We start from the raw sequence: 18,618 nt of genomic DNA on the forward strand, positions 1-18,618 counted from the left end.
TGCCCCTTCTGGCTCACCTTTATGCAGGGGCATTAACTGACTAACCTCTTCCATGCAAGTCCAGACCACTTTTTATGGTAACATATCTAGGTATTGTAGCCAATTGTTTCCTCCAGTTGAAAGAGTTGAAAGAAGAAAAATCAGGCAACTATGCTCCACAATACAGCTAAGTGTTTAATTCGTTTTTAATGTTTACATTATTAACACCAGCATTACAAAACGATATTTTTACTTTCAAGCGATTTAAATGTGCAATTTGGTGTCTCAATTACCAGGATCATTATAATTTGAAAAACTGAAGCAGTGCTTACTTTCTCCCCTCCCCTCCCCTCCCCTCCCCTCCCCTCCCCTCCCCTCCCCTCCCCTCCCCTCCCATGGTGTCTGTTTCTATAAAAAGCAACCAGGATTCCACAGAGCCCAAATACCCATTCCAAATGGGTCGGGAGGTACAGCTCTGGGAGGGAGTTTTCAAGGAGCCAGGGGCATTCACTGTGGAATGAGTGACAGTCAGCAGGTGGGTGTTAAAATGGTCATAACTCCCTGAGGACTGGAACTGCCAAGTCCCATTCCAGGCAAGGCTTATTAATGTGTCCAGAATGGCGCTGGGTGACTGACAAGCCAATGGGCCCAGACTCTGGCTCTGACCACCCACAGGCATCAGAAGGTGGGGGTCACAGGTAAAACAAGGCTGGAGGGCCCTAGAGCCCCCTGGGAACCTGTCACGTGTCCCAAAAGACACCATGTATGCAGTTCATGATAACACCGAAGGGGCCTCCTGACAGGGGGTGAGTGTGTAGGCTCTGGACTCAGTCAGCCAGGGTTCAAGTCCAGGTTCTGCCACTTACCAGCTGGTGACCTTGGCAAGTTCTCATCCTCTCTGTACTGTCTCCACCTCTGTACAATTGGAACAATAACAGTACTTGTCTCTGAGAGCCATCATGAACACTAAATGAGCCACTACTGTATGAGGCATTAGGACAGTGCCAAACACAGAGCAAATACCCAGAGAAGGGTTACTTTATCATTATAATTCCCATTTTAAGATGAAGAACTAAAGTTCAGAGAGATTAGGGCCGCCTGGATAGCCCAGCGGTTTAGCGCCGCCTTCAGCCCAGGGCCTGATCCTTGAGACCCAGGATCAAGTTCCACATCAGACTCCCTGCATGGAGCCTGCTTCTCCCTCTGCCTGTGTCTCTGCCTCTGTGTGTGTGTGTGTGTGTGTGTGTCTCATGAATAAATAAATAAAATCTTTAAAAAAATAAAATGAAATAAAATAAAATAAAATAAAGCTCAGAGAGATTAAATAGCCCACTCAAAGCTGGCTGCCCTGAAGGCTTCTGCTGCCCCCATGCTAGGAAGCCACTCAGGTCTCTCTCATACACAGCCCTCCCCTAGACCACTCAGACCCACCCTGGCCCCAATCACTGTGCACCCAGCACCCTGCCTCAAATCTTATCTTGTTCACTTGCTAAACGACTTAACACATACAAAGTACTATTAGTATTGTTATCATAGTTCTGGGCAGCCCCGATGGCCCAGCAGTTTGGCGCTGCCTTCAGCCCAGGTTATGATCCTGGAGACCTGGGATCGAGTCCCGCGTTGGGCTCCCTGCATGGAGCCTGCTTCTCCTTCTGCCTGTGTCTCTGCCTCTCTCTCTCTCGGTGTCTTTCATGAATCAATAAATAAAATCTTTTAAAAAAAAGTACTATTATTATTGTTATCATAGTTCTGTTCAGTTGTTGTCCATCTCCACCTACTTAAATATAAAACTCACAGGATCAGGCCCTCGCCTGTCTCGTCTACCATGGGGGAGGAGCCCAGGGCTGCTTCATGGGTGTGTGACCTGTGTGGTCACACAGAGCCCTGAGTGCCCAAAAGCCCCATACTGGTTTAACGCTTGGCTGTTACTGTCTTGAAATTCTTTCTTTCTTTCTTTCTTTTTTTTTTTTTTTTGTAAGATTTTATTTATTTACTTGAGAAAGAGAGAAAGGGCATGAGCACAAGCCGGGGGGAGAAGCAGGCTCCCCACTGATCAGGGAGCCCGATGTGGGGTGCAATCCCAGGACCCTGAGATCATGATCTGAGCCCAGGCAGACACTTAACCCACTGAGCCACCCAGACGCCCTGTCTTGAAATTCTTAATAATATTTTAACAAGGAATTTTATATTTTCACCTCATCCTGGGCCTCCACAGATTACATAGATAGTTCTGAATGAATGAATGAATGAATGAATCAATGAGCAAGCCCACATTCCAACTCGGGTCTATAAGACGCCAAGGCCTCACTACTGAATCACCAAAACAAACAAGCCTCCAGCGGGTGAGAGAGGTGGGCAGGGCAGTCTGAACCAGGGACAACCACAACCCTTCTAGAAGACATTGTGCTAGGGAAAGGAGAGCCTGAGAAGGAGTTCCAGTTGTTCTGGAACTCAACTGTCTAGTTGTTCTCAACCTCTCAATCCACTTGTGCCTCAAGCGGAGTGAAAACTATTTGTTGCCACCTAATGCTACTCTTCCACTCACTGAAGACAGAGGGACCTCAGGCCCTGCCTCCTAGGGACTCTGTCAGCCAGCCAGGTGGTCTTCAGAGCCACAGCTGTGGTCAGGCCTCAGGCAGAATGACAAGACCTCTAGGTACCCAGCACAGCCCTAGGCACCCAGAACTTGACAGTAAACAGATATAATCCTTGACCTTTAGGCCTCATGGCAGCCATCAAAACTATGTGGCTATAAATACAGCTGATGAGGAGGATAGGGCTGGGAGGTACTGCTGGACTGGGAATGAGGTGGGGGTGCCCGTGAAAGCTTCATTTTCCACTCCTGAGCTCTCCTAGCCTCAGGTAGGCCCTCCCTGAACTCACTTACCTCAAGTGGGCAGTGCACACCCCAGGTCCCCAGAGGTTCTCATTCAATAGGTCTTTACTCTTAAGACCTTCAGAACAGTTCAAAGCTGACTCATTCCTGTTAAAACTACCCACTGATCTTTCCTCAAATTAAACCCCTCCCTCTCATTCCTGCCCCAGGCCTGGCTCTTGCTGCTCAGCAACCTCTTGTTCCCACTTACTCAAACCCTAACCGTCCTTCAAGGTTCAGCCCAAATGCCATCTCCTCCAGAAGCCACCTCTGATCTTTCTCCCCTTACTCCCCTGACAGCCAGAAGTAGCATTTCTTCCTCCAAACTCCGCAGCATTGCCTAACACTTCAATCAAAGCCCCTGTCACTTTGAACCTGTGTTTGGGTTGTGTGTTCACTACTCAACAGTCTACCCCTTGAAGGCAAGAGTCTCCTGAATTTACCTTTATATAGAAGGAGGGTGAGAAGGAAGAGGCCTGGGGGAGGCGAGTGTTGCATGCAGGGGATGGTCCTGGCTAAATGCAGACAGTGAAAACAAGAGCCTGGCTCAGCAAAGCTGGGCTGCGGATTTCTTAAGGGAACTGGTGGGGGTAGCTTGAAAAGAAAAATGATGACATTCCACATGATGCTGCAGCTGGAGATGTATAAGAAAAGACTTCGTGAAACAAGTTTCCCAGGCTGAATCAACCCAGCTGACTTTGCTCAAGCTGGCAAATCTGCGCCTCCCAGGGACACGTGCCCGATGGGGGGTTGGGGGGGGGGACTCCGAAAGGGGTACCAACAGGGGCTGGGGAAAGAGGAACGAGAGCTGCGGAGCAGTGCCAAGTCGTAGTGACAAGCACAGGAGCTGCAGAGGGGAGCAGCGGAGGCGAACAACAACTCGAGCATGCTACGGGATGAAGTCCACACACATCTTCATCGAATAACAATCTGCATTTACATGCAAATATATTCGTTTATGCAAATCAGCAGAGGTCTCGGAGGAAGTTTTTTTTAGACTGTGCAGTCACTGAAAAGAGAAGCAAACCTGTCCCTGGGGGTGCTCCGCGTCTCACCCGCCCCTGGGAGCGGGGCCAGTTCGAGGACGAGCACTGAACCAGCTCCACCGCAGAGACAGGAGAACAGCGCCGCCATCCGGAGAGCCCCGGAGCGCCCGCGAAGTCGCGCATGCTCGTTCCTCCCTCCCGCCCCGCCTCCTCAGGAAGCCGGAGAGCCTAAGCGCGCAAGCGCCACCTATTGCGCGGGCTCCTCCCTCAGGGGCGGAGGCAGGCGGGGCCCAAGATGGCGGCCAGCCGCTACCGGCGTTTCCTTAAGCTCTGTGAGGAATGGCCAGTGGACGAGAGCAAACGGGGCCGGGACTTGGGCACTTACCTGCGGCAGCGGGTAGCACAGGCCTTTCGGGAGGGAGAGAACACCCAGGTGACCGGACTGTGGGGTCCGCCCGCAGCGGGGCGGCGGTTGGGGCGAGGGGCGGGAAGGACGAGGCGCGGGCGGGGCCTACGAGCGGGGAGCGGCGGGGTCGGCGCATGCGCGCGCCTTCCTCCCTGGCCGCACGTGCGCGCGGACCCCCCGCCCCGGAACTGCGGAGGGCGGCGACCCAGCTTTGTTACTCAGCGCTCTCGTCTGGCTGCCCTTGGAATTCCTGAAGAAGCTCCTTAAAAATCTAGATGTCCGGAACCATTCAGCCTTCGGGAATCAGAGCCCCTGGGGGCGGGGCTTTGGTCTCTATTTTTTAACTTTCACCAGATGATTCAGGGTGCAGCCTGGGTCGAGACGCACAGCGGTCGCAGGTGGCGACGGTCACAGGCCTCTAGCTTCCCCGACACGGTGCTTTCCTGGCAGTGTTGTGCAGTGACCGAGCTAAACCTCAAGGACCTCTGCAGGGCCCCAGCTAAGCCCGTGTGTGCTCCCTGCGCCCCGGTGAGCCCGGTGCGGCAGGTTCGGGACCTCAGCCCCTGTCCCTGTGTGCGTAGCCGACCTGCGTTCTTGCTCTCCTCCAGGTTGGTGCTACAGCGGCTCTGGGCCTCATTCATACACAGCACATACTCACTGAGCACCCACCGAGTGCTGGGAACTGTGCTAGGTGCTGGGAGACAGACAAGCGCCTGTTCGCCTGAAGTTGAAGTTTACATTCTCCTCTGGGACACAGTAAGCAAGTGGACATAGGTCAGTCCAGATCAATACCGTGCTGGCAAAGCAGAATAGCATGATCAAAGGGTAGTACTAATTGAGGTAGAGAAGGCCTCGCTCAGGAGGTGACACAGAGATGAGACGCGAGGGAAGAGGACGAGCTGACTGTATACTTGGTCGGAAGGGCATTCCACCCAGAGGTCCTAGGTAGGAAGCACACTGGCCTGATAAGGAACAAAAAGGAAGGTTTTTTCGTTTACGAAGAGTTGAAATCATAGGACAAGAGCCAGGCGCAGTACGGTCTTCTAGGCTCTGGTTAGGAGTTGGATTTTATCATAAGGCCAGCAAGAAGCCACCGGGAAGGGGTTGTGAAGACTAACGCGACCTAATTTATTTGTTTTAAAAAAATCATCTTGGTTGCGGGTGGTGAATGGATTATGGGGGCAAGGAGAGAAGCAAGGAGGCTAGAGAAAAGGCTATTCTGGCAAGAAAGAATAACACCAGATGTTTTTTTGGCCTGAGCAACCAGGTGGGAGGAGGTGCCGTTTACTGAGATGGGAAAGACTAGATGAGGAGCAGGTAGGGTATGGGAAGAACATCTTGAATTCAGTGTGAGACATTAAATTCAAGATGCCAAGTGGACTTACCTCCCAAGTGGAAATGTCAAGTAGACAGTGGGATATTTGAGCCTGGGGCTCAGGCAAGAGGTCAGAGATAGGAAATGTGATAAACACAGGACCTGAAGAAAGGACTTTTTGCCAGACTTGGCCACAACAAAGCAGGAACATGGTTTGGTTTGGTTTGGTTTGGTTTTGCAACTTAGCCCAACAAAGAGCCAAGCCAGCCCATCTCAAGGAGTTAGAACATGCCCAGTGGCATCAGTGAAACCAGATTCCAGATTGGGTGGAGGGCATGGATGAAGGGTCTGGCTTAGAGCTTGGTGGGGGCACTCGGCCAACACATCTTTTACAAGGGTCTTCACTGGCCCAACATATAAAGATCTTGAAGGCAAGAATTCTATCTCATCCCAGCTCTGCAAACACCCTAGACTTCGTAGGGCACTGCTCCCTACATATTTTTAGTGTGAGCCTCCTGAGAGTAGAGAAGGTGCTGTTTATCTCCCACCCCCCCCCGCCCCTGCCCAGTCTAGCATAGTTCTTGGTGCATAAAAGACAATCCGTAAATATCTGGATAGATTTTTAAGGATTTTTAAATTTATCTATTCATGAGAGACACAGAGAGGCAGAGACATAGAGGGAGAAGCAGGCCCTCTGTAGGGAGCCTGATGTGGACATGATCCCCAGATCTGGAATCACGCCCTGAGCCAAAGGCAGATGCTCAACCGCTGAGCCACCCAGGCGTCCCTAGATGAATAGATTAAATAAATGATCTGTTATGGCTCATGAGACAAAAATCATTTGAATGTAGTTGCAGGTGTGGTAGCATTAGATGGAGAGAAGCAGTGAAGAGTGAGAAGGAATATTTCTGTGTCCTGATGGTGAGAATTCATTTGAGAGCTTGAGTGTGTGGGGAACCTCAGGAACTCTAGAAGAGGGACAGTCTGCTCCTTACCGTCAAGAAATTTTATAGTCAGGTAGACATGCAATTTAATTTACTGAAATTCAAGTGGTGAAAGCAGCCAGCAGAAAAGCTGACAGTGGTTGGGCCCTTGGGGAGGTGAGAGAGTGTGATGTTCACCTACTTGACTTAGTGTAAGGGGATCCAGGAAAGGAGGGTAGAGCTTTCTCTTTTGGAGTTGTCATCCTTTGTCATCAGCTGGGGAAATAGTTCTAATCAGTTGAAGGCCCACACAGATTTGAGTCATGGTTTTAGATGCAAATCCTGGCTCTGTTGATGGTTCTGGAGCCACTGATGAATGTATCCCTAGTAGAGCAAACCAACATACCATGATGGCAGCAAGCACATTACTCAGGACCACTGTCATGGTACCTCATCCTAATGTCACCTGAGAATACTTCTGGGCTTAGTAAATCTTGGTGATATTTTTTAGAGGGAGCAGCCCTCTTGCCAGAATTGAGAACATCACTGTGAGTCACTCCCACTGACACCCCCGGATCATTTATAAACCTTGAGAAAGAAAGGTGGTTCTGGTGGACTCCTCATTAAGCTGGCAGCAAGCAGCAGGCATTAGACCAGTTGGCTGATGGTTAGGGAACTCGCCCTTGGTTGTGCCAGTTGCCAGAAAGACCAGACCAGAGGGGGAGCCTCCTTGTTCCCGTAGAGGAGAGGGACAGGCAGTTCTCTCCGCCTCTTGGCTTCCTGCATCTGAACAGTAACACTGCACACGTGTTCCGTATGCTTTTGCATGCATATTCTCATTTAAATTAATCCTTAGTGCAGCTGAGTAAGTTGGCCATCACTTACTCCCATTTTACAGACAAGGAAACAAAATCAGAAACCGAAACCAGCTTAGGGTCCGCTGGGAGTAAGTGGCAAGCCAAGTAAGCAACACCTGGTCCTGATTTGGCGTTGCCTCCTTGGTGCCAGATCTTTCCTCAGCTGCCATTTCTCCAAGTGGTTTCTTGCTAGAAAGTCCTCTTGATCCATGAACCCCAAGCTACTCCTTTTCCCTCCTGTACAAACCTTTCTGAACCAATGACAGTTTTGCTGAAAGCAAATATCACCCTGTGTTTACCCACCCGCTTTTCTTTGCCCCAGCCGCGACCCCCCCTAGTACAAATAGGAAGAAAGATGACTCTCAGGTAGGACACCAGTGCAGAAGGGCCAGACTCCCTAGAAAGCAAATCAGTCTTTCAGACTTGAAAGCAGAATACAAAAACCACCGCCTCCCATTTATTCCACTTGAGATTGCCCTTTGGGGAGTCTCACGGTCCACCCAGAACCCACCAAGAGGGAAGTGATGGTGGGAAGCAGGAACACACTTAACACCTCTTACACCCTCTGTCCTTTTGTGCGGTATTTTGAAAGTTAATGGTTATGGGTTTTGCCCCCCTTTGAATACAGTTTCTTCAAGAAAACAGGTCCCCTGCAGCACCAGGAGCTTTAATAAATAGAATCACAACGTGGGGGAAGATGGCAAAACAACTCTAATTGTTAGCTTAAGTACAGGGAAAGGGGCTAGTCCTTCTAATGAGTTCCCTAGGTGCACAAGCAACCGCCTGAAAGATTCTTGACTGCGCACCAGCCAGAGAATTCTTGCATTATAGCCAGGGTTAAATCATACCAATCTCATTGGAAAAAAGTTGAACTGTATCTTGGGTTTGCAGTGATGTAAATGATGTTTCCAGTTCTCTGGGGGAGTATGTGAAGATTGTATATAATCCTGTTGTCTCGGTCATCCAGCAGAGCCCTGGTCCTTGGCCTTCCTCAGTGTGGCAAGGAGCTAGCCCCACAACTGCCTGGCCTGTGCCAGCGGCGGTGATACCATCTCAGCAGTGCCCACCCCCACATGTGGGCCTAAGGATGGCCTAAGGATAGATCATGCTATTTTTAGCTATAATATTGAACCCACTGCAAAACAGGAGTTGTGAGGAGAGTCCTCTGAGAGGGAATGCAGACGACTCCATCTTTTCTCTTCCCCGAGTTCCAGGTGGAGCCAGAGAGAGTTAAGGTAGTGTTCAGACCAAGGGATGTGAGTTTCTGTGCTTGTTTAGAGATGTACGTGCTCTTCCTCCTAGAGGGATAAATTATTGATCACTTTCAGTGGGTGTGCACTTTGCACAGAGCTCTCTGGGTCTGCCTCTGCCTCCTGGACAAGTGGCAGGCAGGTTTGTGAGGCCTTCACTGTCCTCTGATCTTTGGTGCCAGCCTGTGTTTTGCCCCTCACCACACCCCAGCATGTGCCCTGGCCTCTCCTTGCCTCCCAGATTGGCCAGCATAGAAGTGGTTCTTAACCCTTGAGAATATAGTGCTCTGAAGACACCATCCCCCCAAACACACAAGGCTTGCCAAGACTTGCTGCCTTCCCATGCCCTCGAAGCACTCCTTGGCTCGCTTAAGACCCTGCTTTACCTAAAACACCTTTGTCCTCTGCTTTTTCATGGGTTCTCCCAGCCACATCCAGCTCCAGCCTTGCCACTGTACTCCTCTCCTCGGTGTGGTACTCTGGCTCCCCCTCACTCTGTGAACTGTCACGGCAGTGGAACCAGACCCCTGCCATACCTGCCCTGTTAGTCAAGCCTGGTGACTCCCACCCCTGATTTTCTGTGTCTCTAGCACTCAATCACACGCTGCCCCAGGGCCATGTTCGATTTTTAATGCGTGCATTCCTTGTCTCTTCAGCTTGATTGCCAGTTTCTCCAAGGCCGAGGCCCAGTCTTTACGTCCTCTCACAGCCCCTAGCAGAGCAGTCTGCATAGTAGGTGCTCAAGAAATAGATTTGCAATTGAATTGAAGGGAAGAGGCTCCAGAAGTTCATTACCCAGCCGTGAAAACCTTTTTTCATAGATCCTCCTGGCCCGAATCCAGCTCTACCTTAATTAGCAAAGCAATTTGCAACACCCTTTTCCAAAAGTGCTTATGCGTCCCTTTGTGTGACTAGAATCAGGGCCGCTGTGTGTACCAATTGCAGTCACCACCCAAAATTCAATTTTGAAAATGGAAATCATTGCCTGCGGCCCTGATGTAGATTTGTATGTATAAAAGTTTAATATGGTAAAGAGAAATTTTCTGACAACTGAGCAGGGGAAATGCAAAAGGAGCAAAAATAGAGCCATAAAGGACACTATGTCAGTTGAACATCTATTTTATTCACATTTAAGGAGCAGAGCTGAATTTTTCATAATGTCCCACTGCTGCCTTTTTTCAAACCCAGAGCTGCTATTAGTCCTAAAATGTCCATAATCTCATTAGGTGTGAATGCAAAATCAGGTAATTTAAAGCTTGTATATAAGAATACTTCTAAAAGTGCACAGTACATTTCATCAGGAAAACTGTATATTTCAAAATTCAGAAACGTTTGTGCCAGAGTCTGAATAAAGTGTAGGATGTAGGAGTGTGGCAAGGTTTCTGGAATTAGATAGATATTTCTATTGATACCTTTTTAAGTGGTAAACGAGACTGTTTTCATTGCTGAACTTGGGGTTGGATGTGCCCAGGACCCAGAATTGGCCATGGCTGTTCTGCCCTTTGGCAGTAACAAGTGGCTAGAAGTTGGCATGCGTGGTTCTCATCACCTCCATCAAGCTGTGCTTACAGCCTCATACAGACACCTTCTGACCTCAAATAAGAAGTTGGGTGATTTTTTGGTGATTGGTTATTGTTAGGCATTTGGTTCCTTCTTGGATTGTCAATGGAGCATCAGGCATCATGTAAGATATCTAGGAGGCTGTGTCGTTAATACTAAAAGGAAGGAAGAGGACACCTGCTCACCCTTTTGAGGGTATAGTAGGTAGCTGAGCTGAGTAGACCCATGGTAAATTCTCACTGTTAGAGAAGTCAAAGGAGAAGCAGGAGGGGAATTTGCATGGACAAGATTTCTAAGGGCGAGGAGCTGGTCAGATTGGGGGTTTGATCAAGAAACGTTGTTTTGCTGGCCTGACAGCAGTGATGGGAGCCCAGCAGAGCTGTGAGGAGGGCAAATCCCAGGTGTGAATGCCTTTCCTAAGACCTCGGTTGGGAAGGTGGTCAGATGGTGGTAGAGGGGGAAGGTCCAGACAAACAACCCATTGAGTAAGAAAGGTGCCACAGTTGACTGCTTATTTGGCAGAGACCCAAGGATCAGAGTTTCATCCCCACCGAGCTGACTGGGGTGCCTGGTGGCCGCAGGGACCACCAACAGGGTCAGAGCCGGTGGCATGATCAGATGGGGCAGTTATCCACACCTTTGTTACTTCTATGCCTAGCCACAGCCCGGTGGTCACACCAGCAACACTGATCCACCCAGAATTATCTCATTGCCTCTTCCCTGGGCATGTGCTTTAACTGGCCCTGTGCCTGGAGAGCCCCCACTTCCCTCTGGTAGCTGCTGCTCATCCTCAGCCATGACCCTCTGGCTGGCAGGTCTACTCTGGCCAGTGGCCACAGCACCCCTCATTCGCCTGCCCCAGAATCACCTGTCTCCAGGGTTGTCCTGAATGGTTCTACTCTTTCCCCTCATAGTCTGTGAGGTGGAGGCCTGCTACAACTGTTGACTACCAATAATACTAAGAAAAGCGAATCACTCATATTTATAGTGTTCTGGGCCCCAACTTCAGAGCAGTCCAGGCATTACCTCATTTTTTCCTCGCACTGCCCTCAGAAATAGGGACTATTATTATCTATTCTTTTAAAAGAAAGGTTAAGTTGGCAGGTGTGCTTCAAAAATATCGGTGCCTGAAAGACAAAGAAAGACTGGCGAATTGTCCCAGCTGAAAGGAGAAAGATGTACGATAGATAAATGCCATGGGTGATGCCAGGCCAACAGAATATTTTTTTTCCTATAAGGATTATTACTGAGACAATTGACAGAATTGGAATATGGATGATGAACCAGATAAAAGTGTTGCATCAATGTCAGGTGTCCTGAATTTGATCACTGAACCATCGTTATATAAGAGAATGCCCTTGTTCTTAGGAAACATCCTGAAATATTATGGCATGAAGGAGCATCACGCTTCAACTTTCAAATGGATCAGAAGGGAAAATATGTATATAGAGATGGAGTGTGATAAAGCAAATGTGGCAGTTTTTTTCTAAAGTGTGGGGGATAGGGGGAGAGTGTGATTTGCCCAGCATCCAGTATCTGATAGGTGAAAGAGTCAAGATTCCAGGCCAGGCAGTGCAACTCCACTGCTCTTCATAGCCATGGAGACCTGCACATACCTGCAGGCCGAGCACGCTGCAGGTTCTGGATGCATGATTTAAAAAAAAAAAAATTTTTTTTTAAGATTATTTATTTATTTATTTATTTATTTATTTATTTGAGAGAGGAAGGATGTGTACAAGTGGGGGGAAGGGACAGATGGAAGGGGAGAGCAGACTCCCTGCCGAGCAGGGAACCTGATGCAGGGCTCAATCCTAGGACCCTGAGATAGATCATGACCTGAGCTGAAGGCAGATGCTTAACCAACTGCGCCACCCAGGTGCCCGTGATTTTTAAATTTGTAAGTGAACTCGTTTACACAAGAATAAAAGCCACAAGCAGAAGATAAAAATGCTTGATTTTCTTTTGATAACCGACGTGATATTTAAACCTTGATGCTGGCATTCTTCTCTTTTTCCTTTTGTGTCTCGTACCCTGTTCTCCTAGCTTCCGTGTTAGCTCGCAGTTTTGCATGCTCTGCTGAAACCATAATGTTCAAAATGCTTTCCTCCAAAGTGCCAGCTGCAGAATTCTGTTCCAACTGGACATCCCCCCACACATCCCACCCCACCCACACCCCACTCTCCAGAAAAGCTGTCCTGCAGGGGTCAGAACCCAGTCCTGGTCTCATATTTTTCCATGCATTCTTTCTGTTTAGTCCACAGCACCAGTCCACCCAAGTAATGCCTTTGTTATTCAGCGAACACTGGCTACCTCCTCAGCCCAGAATCCTCTCTTTTCTGATGTGGCTACCTGAGCAATCTCGTGATGAGTGGCCTGAACCCAGGGATGGATCAAGTGAAACTACATGACAGATTGTCTTTTTTTGTTGGCTCTGAAGTGGGGAACCTCATTTGACACATGCACAGAGGCAGAAGCAGAACTGCCTTATTAAAACACTTAACTGCTGACTTATTTATGCTTTGCCTTCTTCAAGAAAGGATTTAAGTTGGAAAATCCATCATTTGAATTCTGGGGAAAAACATAAAAGAGAAAGGGTTTTGTTTTGTTTTTTTCTGGGGAGCTTTCAGAATTCTTGGCAGAATCATGTAAGGAATAGTAGGTAAATAATAGCAAGGGCAGAAGGAAGGGATAACTAAAAAGAGAGATGAACAGGGAAAAACCACCTCACATCTGTGTGTGTCCACCTTTCCTGCAATTTCCAGCAGGGGCACCAGGTTATCTCTTGGTTTTCTCCTCCTCTACTCTCATGGCATCAGTGTTCAGGGCCTCTCCTTTCTAGCAGGACCTAATTGGACTCTCCTCTGGATTCTCCTCAGTTCACCTATCTGATCTTAAACCACGGCCTTCGTCATGTTTCTTTCCTTGTAAAATTGCAATGGCTCACCACAGATGAAAGCTCAATTTATTTTGCCTTTCATAAAAAAATATTTAATACATTTTGTATTGAAGGTTTAACTCAAAAAGCTCTTGCTCTTTCTCCCACCCAGGCTCTTACCTACACATCAGGCCCTCAGCCAGACTGGTCTAAAGCTGAGATAGTATCCATGCCTCCGCTTGCTCATACCCTCCCTCCACCAGGAGGGTCTGCACTCTCCCTTCTGCTCCCCAACTCCTGTACATCCTTCAGAACCCAGCTTAGTGTCATTTGTGTCCTACACTGAGCACACGAATGCCCCCTCCGGTTTCTTGCAGCCCACACCGCCAAAAGGTTCACCCTCCTGATACTATATTTTCATTGTGGTGGCTTCCACTGCAGCCGTTGTAGTAGTCCACAGGTCACAGCTGCTCAACTGTGAGTACCTGATGCAGGTGCTCAACTGATGTTTGTTTGCCAGTTGATTGATGGAGTTTTTCTGAAGGTTGGAGAGTTGATCTGGTGGAGCCATTATGAAAAGGTGATTTCTAATAGCTTTCTAATAACTGGAGCTGTAGGCCAAGTTTGCTCCCCACAGAGTGGAGAAGCTAGTGCTAAGCTGCAGGCCTGCTTCATTTGAATGCCTTTATGTAAGTGGGGTCCATCCTGGAAGTACAGACCCTCCTTGTGGGAGGCAGGGCTTGTTTGCTCACATGGGGGGGTTTCTTTGTTTTTCAGATTGCAGAACCTGAGGCCTGTGATCAGATGTATGAGAGCTTAGCAAGACTCCATTCAAACTATTACAAACACAAGGTGAGTGGGCCAGTCTTTTTTATAACCCCAGCCTTCCTACTGGAAAGGACCAGTGAGAGTAAGTAAAAATCTGATTCTGCGGTGCTTTGTAAAGAATTGGGGTTTTGCTACTTTCAAATGTAACCAGTAATTTCAACCAAACTAACAGAGGCACCTGGTAGAGGCTTTTAGGTCACCTAAATAAAAGCTATTTATAGTTTTGAACTAAAGCCATGTGTTTTATAGACCATTGTATGCTCAGGGTGTATCTGACAACTGTTGGACCATACCCATATTTTCCCATCTACTCTGATGGAGCTGGCATTTCCCCACACTGGTGATAAAGAGGGATGCTTCGGGAAAGTCCTGTCAGACAAAGCTGGGCTTTTCCTCAGCCCTGACATGATTACTGTCAAATTCCATTTAATGTGGTTTTCCCCGAGCTGGAGTATGTTGAGTAACTCCAGAGATATACACAGCCAAATGCCTAGCCTGCAGGGAAAAGGGATTTCTTCTAAATCCTCACAACTCAAAGTGGGGTCTGTGAGCAGCAGTGTGGGCATCCCTGGGGAGCTGGTTAGAAGTGCAGAATCGTGGGCCACACCCAGACACGAATCACACAGGCAGGATTCTTGGGTCCATTCAAGCAAGGCCAAGTCTTTGACCTCTAGGTGGCGCTGCTCTTCTAGCCAGTCTCTGGTTTGTAGAGGCCCACTGGTGAACCGTGCCAGGAGAGCAAGGCTTCTCCCGGTTCGTCAGGTCTCAGGTTGTGTGCAGAAGTAATCCCTCCTCTGTTCTCTCTCCCCATGTGACCAGTACCCTCGCCCCAGAGACACGAGCTTCAGTGGCCTGTCTGTGGAAGAGTACAAGCTGATCCTGTCCACAGGTACTGAAGCCCTGCTGCCCCTTTCTGGTTGGTTTGCAAATGATTCTTTGAGTTTGAGCAGCCAAGGGGAATTGTCTATTAAGACTGCTCTGCTTGATGGAAAGTCTTGTGGAATAGCCCAGAGGAAATTCTGAAGCTTCAGGGCATGCTTTTTGGCCATAGAATATGGAGAAGGTCAAAGACATTTATTTAAAAAAAGAAAATCCATCTTTAGAGCTTTTAAATTCAAGGCTGGGCAGCAAGGAACAGGGGAATACATATTTGCAAAATGGAAGTAGTTTAAATCAGGATGGAAGGAAAATAATTTTATTTTTATGGTCCTAAGGGAGCTTTATAAACAATGAGGGTTTTAATTAAAACAAAAAGGTATTCAATAAACTTGTACAGGGATATCGTCAAAGAGTTTTTTGACCCAGGGGACATGGTTTGTGGGTTAGATATGGGTTTAACTAGGTACATTTGGGAGTTGTTGACAGACCTCAATTAACAGGAAAGGAAATACCCTGCCTAGACATCCCCTCCTTACTTCCCCATCTCCATTGTCACCAAAGGAAGAGATGGGGGTAGTGACAGTTGGAGCCTGGGTTAAAGTAGGCAAGTTCTGGAAAATTACGATTTGTATTGCCAAGGCTAGCATATACAAAAATAGGCTAACCTTTTCTGGGAGGGCATAGCCCTGAAACATTTGCCTTCCGGTACTCTGGAAATTTCTCTTTCCTATTCCTTTGGCAGCTTTTTAGCAACTAAATTTTGGGGATTTGGCCTTCCAGAAAACACTTACCCTCTGAACAAGTAAAACCTGGTGGTGTCAACTCTGATCCTCTTTTTGTTACAGTACTCTGGAAAACTGGGGTAAAGATATTTTGGCCAAGCAGAATTACTTTATCAACAATTTTCTAAAACACATACATAAATTTATTCCCATCTCTGGGCCCACATAACCACCTGCATTGATGCCCTGTGTCACTCTTGAGGGTCCCAAAGGGTTTGAACAAAGTTTGGGCTTGAAACTAGAATGGAAATAAGTTCCAGAATCCCGGCCTCCATCCCCTTTGTCAGGGCCTGGACCCCTCTGTGAGTTGGGGGGGGCAACAGACTCCCCACTATCACCCTGTGCTGCAGCTTATTTTGGCCAGGAGTTCAGCTCCAGGAAATTTGCTGATAATTTGTTTTCACGATAAGCCTCATATTTTGTTGTGACTATGTGGCATAGGCTTACTGATTATTTCCCTGACAAGGCAAGATTACACACCATACAGTGTTTGAGGGCCTGGCGAGTCTGGGGCCCAAGTGTGTTCACCTGGGCTTGGGGTCATGGGCGCCTCTGAAAGAGGCCTCAGGGCTTACACATGGATGGGGCCCCTCAGCATCCCACTTTGTGCCCCTGAGGAAACCTGGACTTCTGGGAAGGTTTCAGGGTGGGATGTTGGGCTCCTGGCTGCAGTAGTGTATGTCCTAATTTAGTCAAGAGGCCACTGATGATAATCTAAGTTGCCTTTTTGTTCTAAAAGCTATTCTTTTTTCTCTAGAAGTTTGGTTAACCCGTGAAAATCCAGGCTGAAATTTAAACAATACTGTGTGAAAATCTAAATTTAAAATACAGATAAAATTAGGTAGTGTAGAACTTTAGCCCTGGAGAGACTTTAGACTGCTGGTTCTCCACTGGTTGGGGGGTGGGGGGTATGACAAAACTGCCACATTGCCATGTGACAGTGTCTGGAGACATTTTTAGATGTCACAGCTAGGGGCCGGGTAGGGGGCTGCTACTGACATCTAGTGGGTAGAGGCCACGTTGCTACTAAACATCCTGCGATGATCATGTCAGCCCCACAAGAAAGGATTGTCTGGCCCAAAAGGTAAGTAATGCTGAGACTGAGAGAGCTGGTTGTGGTGCCTATGGATTGTGAGTGTGTTTGCGTTTGTGGGGTCTTGCGGGCCAGCGTACTGCCACCTTCGTAGCTATGAAGCTGGCCACCTCTTAGCTATGAAGCTGGCCACCTCTTCTTGAGTGCAGGCCGGGTGCCAACACATTCTTCTATTATTTCCTTCCGTCCACGACTTTTGAGGCAGGAGTTTCAATCTCCACCAGATGAGGAACCTGAGGCTAGCAGGGTTAAATCATTTGTTTCCCAGTGAGGAAATGATTGGTGGGGATCCCATCCCAGGTCTGTTCCCCCACACCCATCCCCACCCTGCTCCACCACTTCTGAGCTGTGCGACCTGAGCAAATTACCTCACCTCCCTCTGCCTCCATTTGCACATCTGCAAAGTGGAGACGGTTAGGTCTATGTGACACAGGCCAAGTTTTGAGTGAAAGCCTCTGGGCCCCTGGGCCTGCAGGATGTGTCACTGACATGGCAGTGCCATTTCTTTGCTGCTCCTGCAGAACCAGGCAGCAGGGGCCCCAGCTTAGATGGGGGCAGAGACTGGCCATCGAGAGGTACAGAGTGCTTCGCATGGTGCCTGCTATGCAAGTGCCCCATCCATACGAGCAGTGATTTTTCTCTTAGCCCATCTGATTTGCTTATCAGAACTTGGGGCCGCACTCCCTCTCTCGGGAACACACAGTGTGAAAATCAAGGTATATCTGGATGGCAAAAGCCTCTGGGGCCAATTGACATCACCGAATTGTAAAACGCAGTCTATTTATGTATTTATTGTCTTCCCCTATTACAGACACTTTGGAAGAGTTTAAGGAAATGAATAAAGGAATGTGGAAGAAACTGCAGGAGAAGTTTGCCCCCAGGAATACCGAGGAGAAGCAGAAGGCCTGGGCTCGGTCCTTGTCTCGCCCGCACACCTAAGTGTGGAGTCTTGTATCTTGCCATCATAAATAAAACTGTCCTGATTTCCCCATCCTCGCAGTTTGGGAATCTTATCCAGCCTTCACAAAAAGGAAGCCCCTGCGCCTCTAAAGGAAGCTTCTGCCTTCTTTTTTTTTTTTTTTTTTCTTTTTAACTTCTGCCTTCTTTAGAAGGGAGGCCATTGAGCATCCACCCCGCCCACTGGTCAGGTAGGGAAGTCTTCAGAGGAGAGGAAATGAGGGCCTCTGTCTGGGCCTGAGAAGGGAAGGTGAAGGGACCTCTGGGCAAGGTGCTTCCTGAGCAGCCACGGGAGCCCCACCTGCCAGCTGGGGGGTCTGGCTGGCTTCTGGCAAGATTCTCAGGCTCCCTTTTGTTGTAGGAGCTCCTGGGGGAGAGCCAAAAATAGCAGTAAATATTGAAGAAGGCATCCTGCTGCAAAGGGAAAGATGGCAGAGATGAGAAGAGCCCACTTGGCCCTCATTCTCACTGATTCAGGAAGATGCAGCTCAGTCCCCTGCCCCTGACCTTGTAGGAAAACCAGGTTGTTTCAGGTTGGCTTAAAGGCTGGGGCAGGGCTTCGGATGGGCCTTGGCCAAGCGGGGCCTTGGGTTGCAGTCAGCTTCAGCACTCTGAGCAGCTTCTGTGGGAGGCCACAGGACAAGAGCCCCCGAGCCAGGGCCACACATGGGATCACCTTACTATGGAACCTTAGCTCTGTATTCAGTGTTTGGTCCCCCACCTGCGCTTTCTTCTGTTAAGGACAGAGCTGAGAGAAGGTGTAGGGCAGGGGCTGACAGCACCCCTCGGGAACAAGGGCAGGGGAGTTCTTAGCCTCATCTGTACCCCTCAGTATGCTTTGAAATACATACAATAAAATACAAACCAGTTACAGTGCAGTACAGCTCTGTCCAGGAATTGCTGTGAGACAGGATGCACCCAGGGCATCTACCAGGAGCCCAAGGTGAGGTGAGGCCAGGGGGCAAGGGCTCAGAACCTGTCCTCTGCCTGGGTGCCACATGAAGCCCCTCAGCCCCTGGGGAGTGTCGGAAACCACATCCCTTTCTAATGGAC

The 18,618-nt window shown here is 48.7% G+C and overlaps 1 protein-coding gene across 1 annotated transcript; it reads left to right on the top strand.

The window, feature by feature from the left end:
• Positions 1-4,084: 4,084 nt before the first annotated feature.
• UQCC2 (ubiquinol-cytochrome c reductase complex assembly factor 2) lies at positions 4,085-17,599 on the top strand. Its single transcript, XM_077904414.1, has 4 exons — positions 4,085-4,273; positions 13,804-13,878; positions 14,674-14,743; positions 17,420-17,599. The coding sequence occupies exons 1-4, from the start codon at positions 4,136-4,138 to the stop codon at positions 17,545-17,547; spliced, it is 411 nt and encodes a 136-aa protein (XP_077760540.1). The 5' UTR covers positions 4,085-4,135; the 3' UTR covers positions 17,548-17,599.
• The last annotated feature ends 1,019 nt before the right edge of the window (positions 17,600-18,618 follow it).

The sequence above is a fragment of the Canis aureus genome, chromosome 7, assembly GCF_053574225.1.
Source record: "Canis aureus isolate CA01 chromosome 7, VMU_Caureus_v.1.0, whole genome shotgun sequence".
In the NCBI taxonomy this organism is placed as follows: domain Eukaryota; kingdom Metazoa; phylum Chordata; class Mammalia; order Carnivora; family Canidae; genus Canis; species Canis aureus.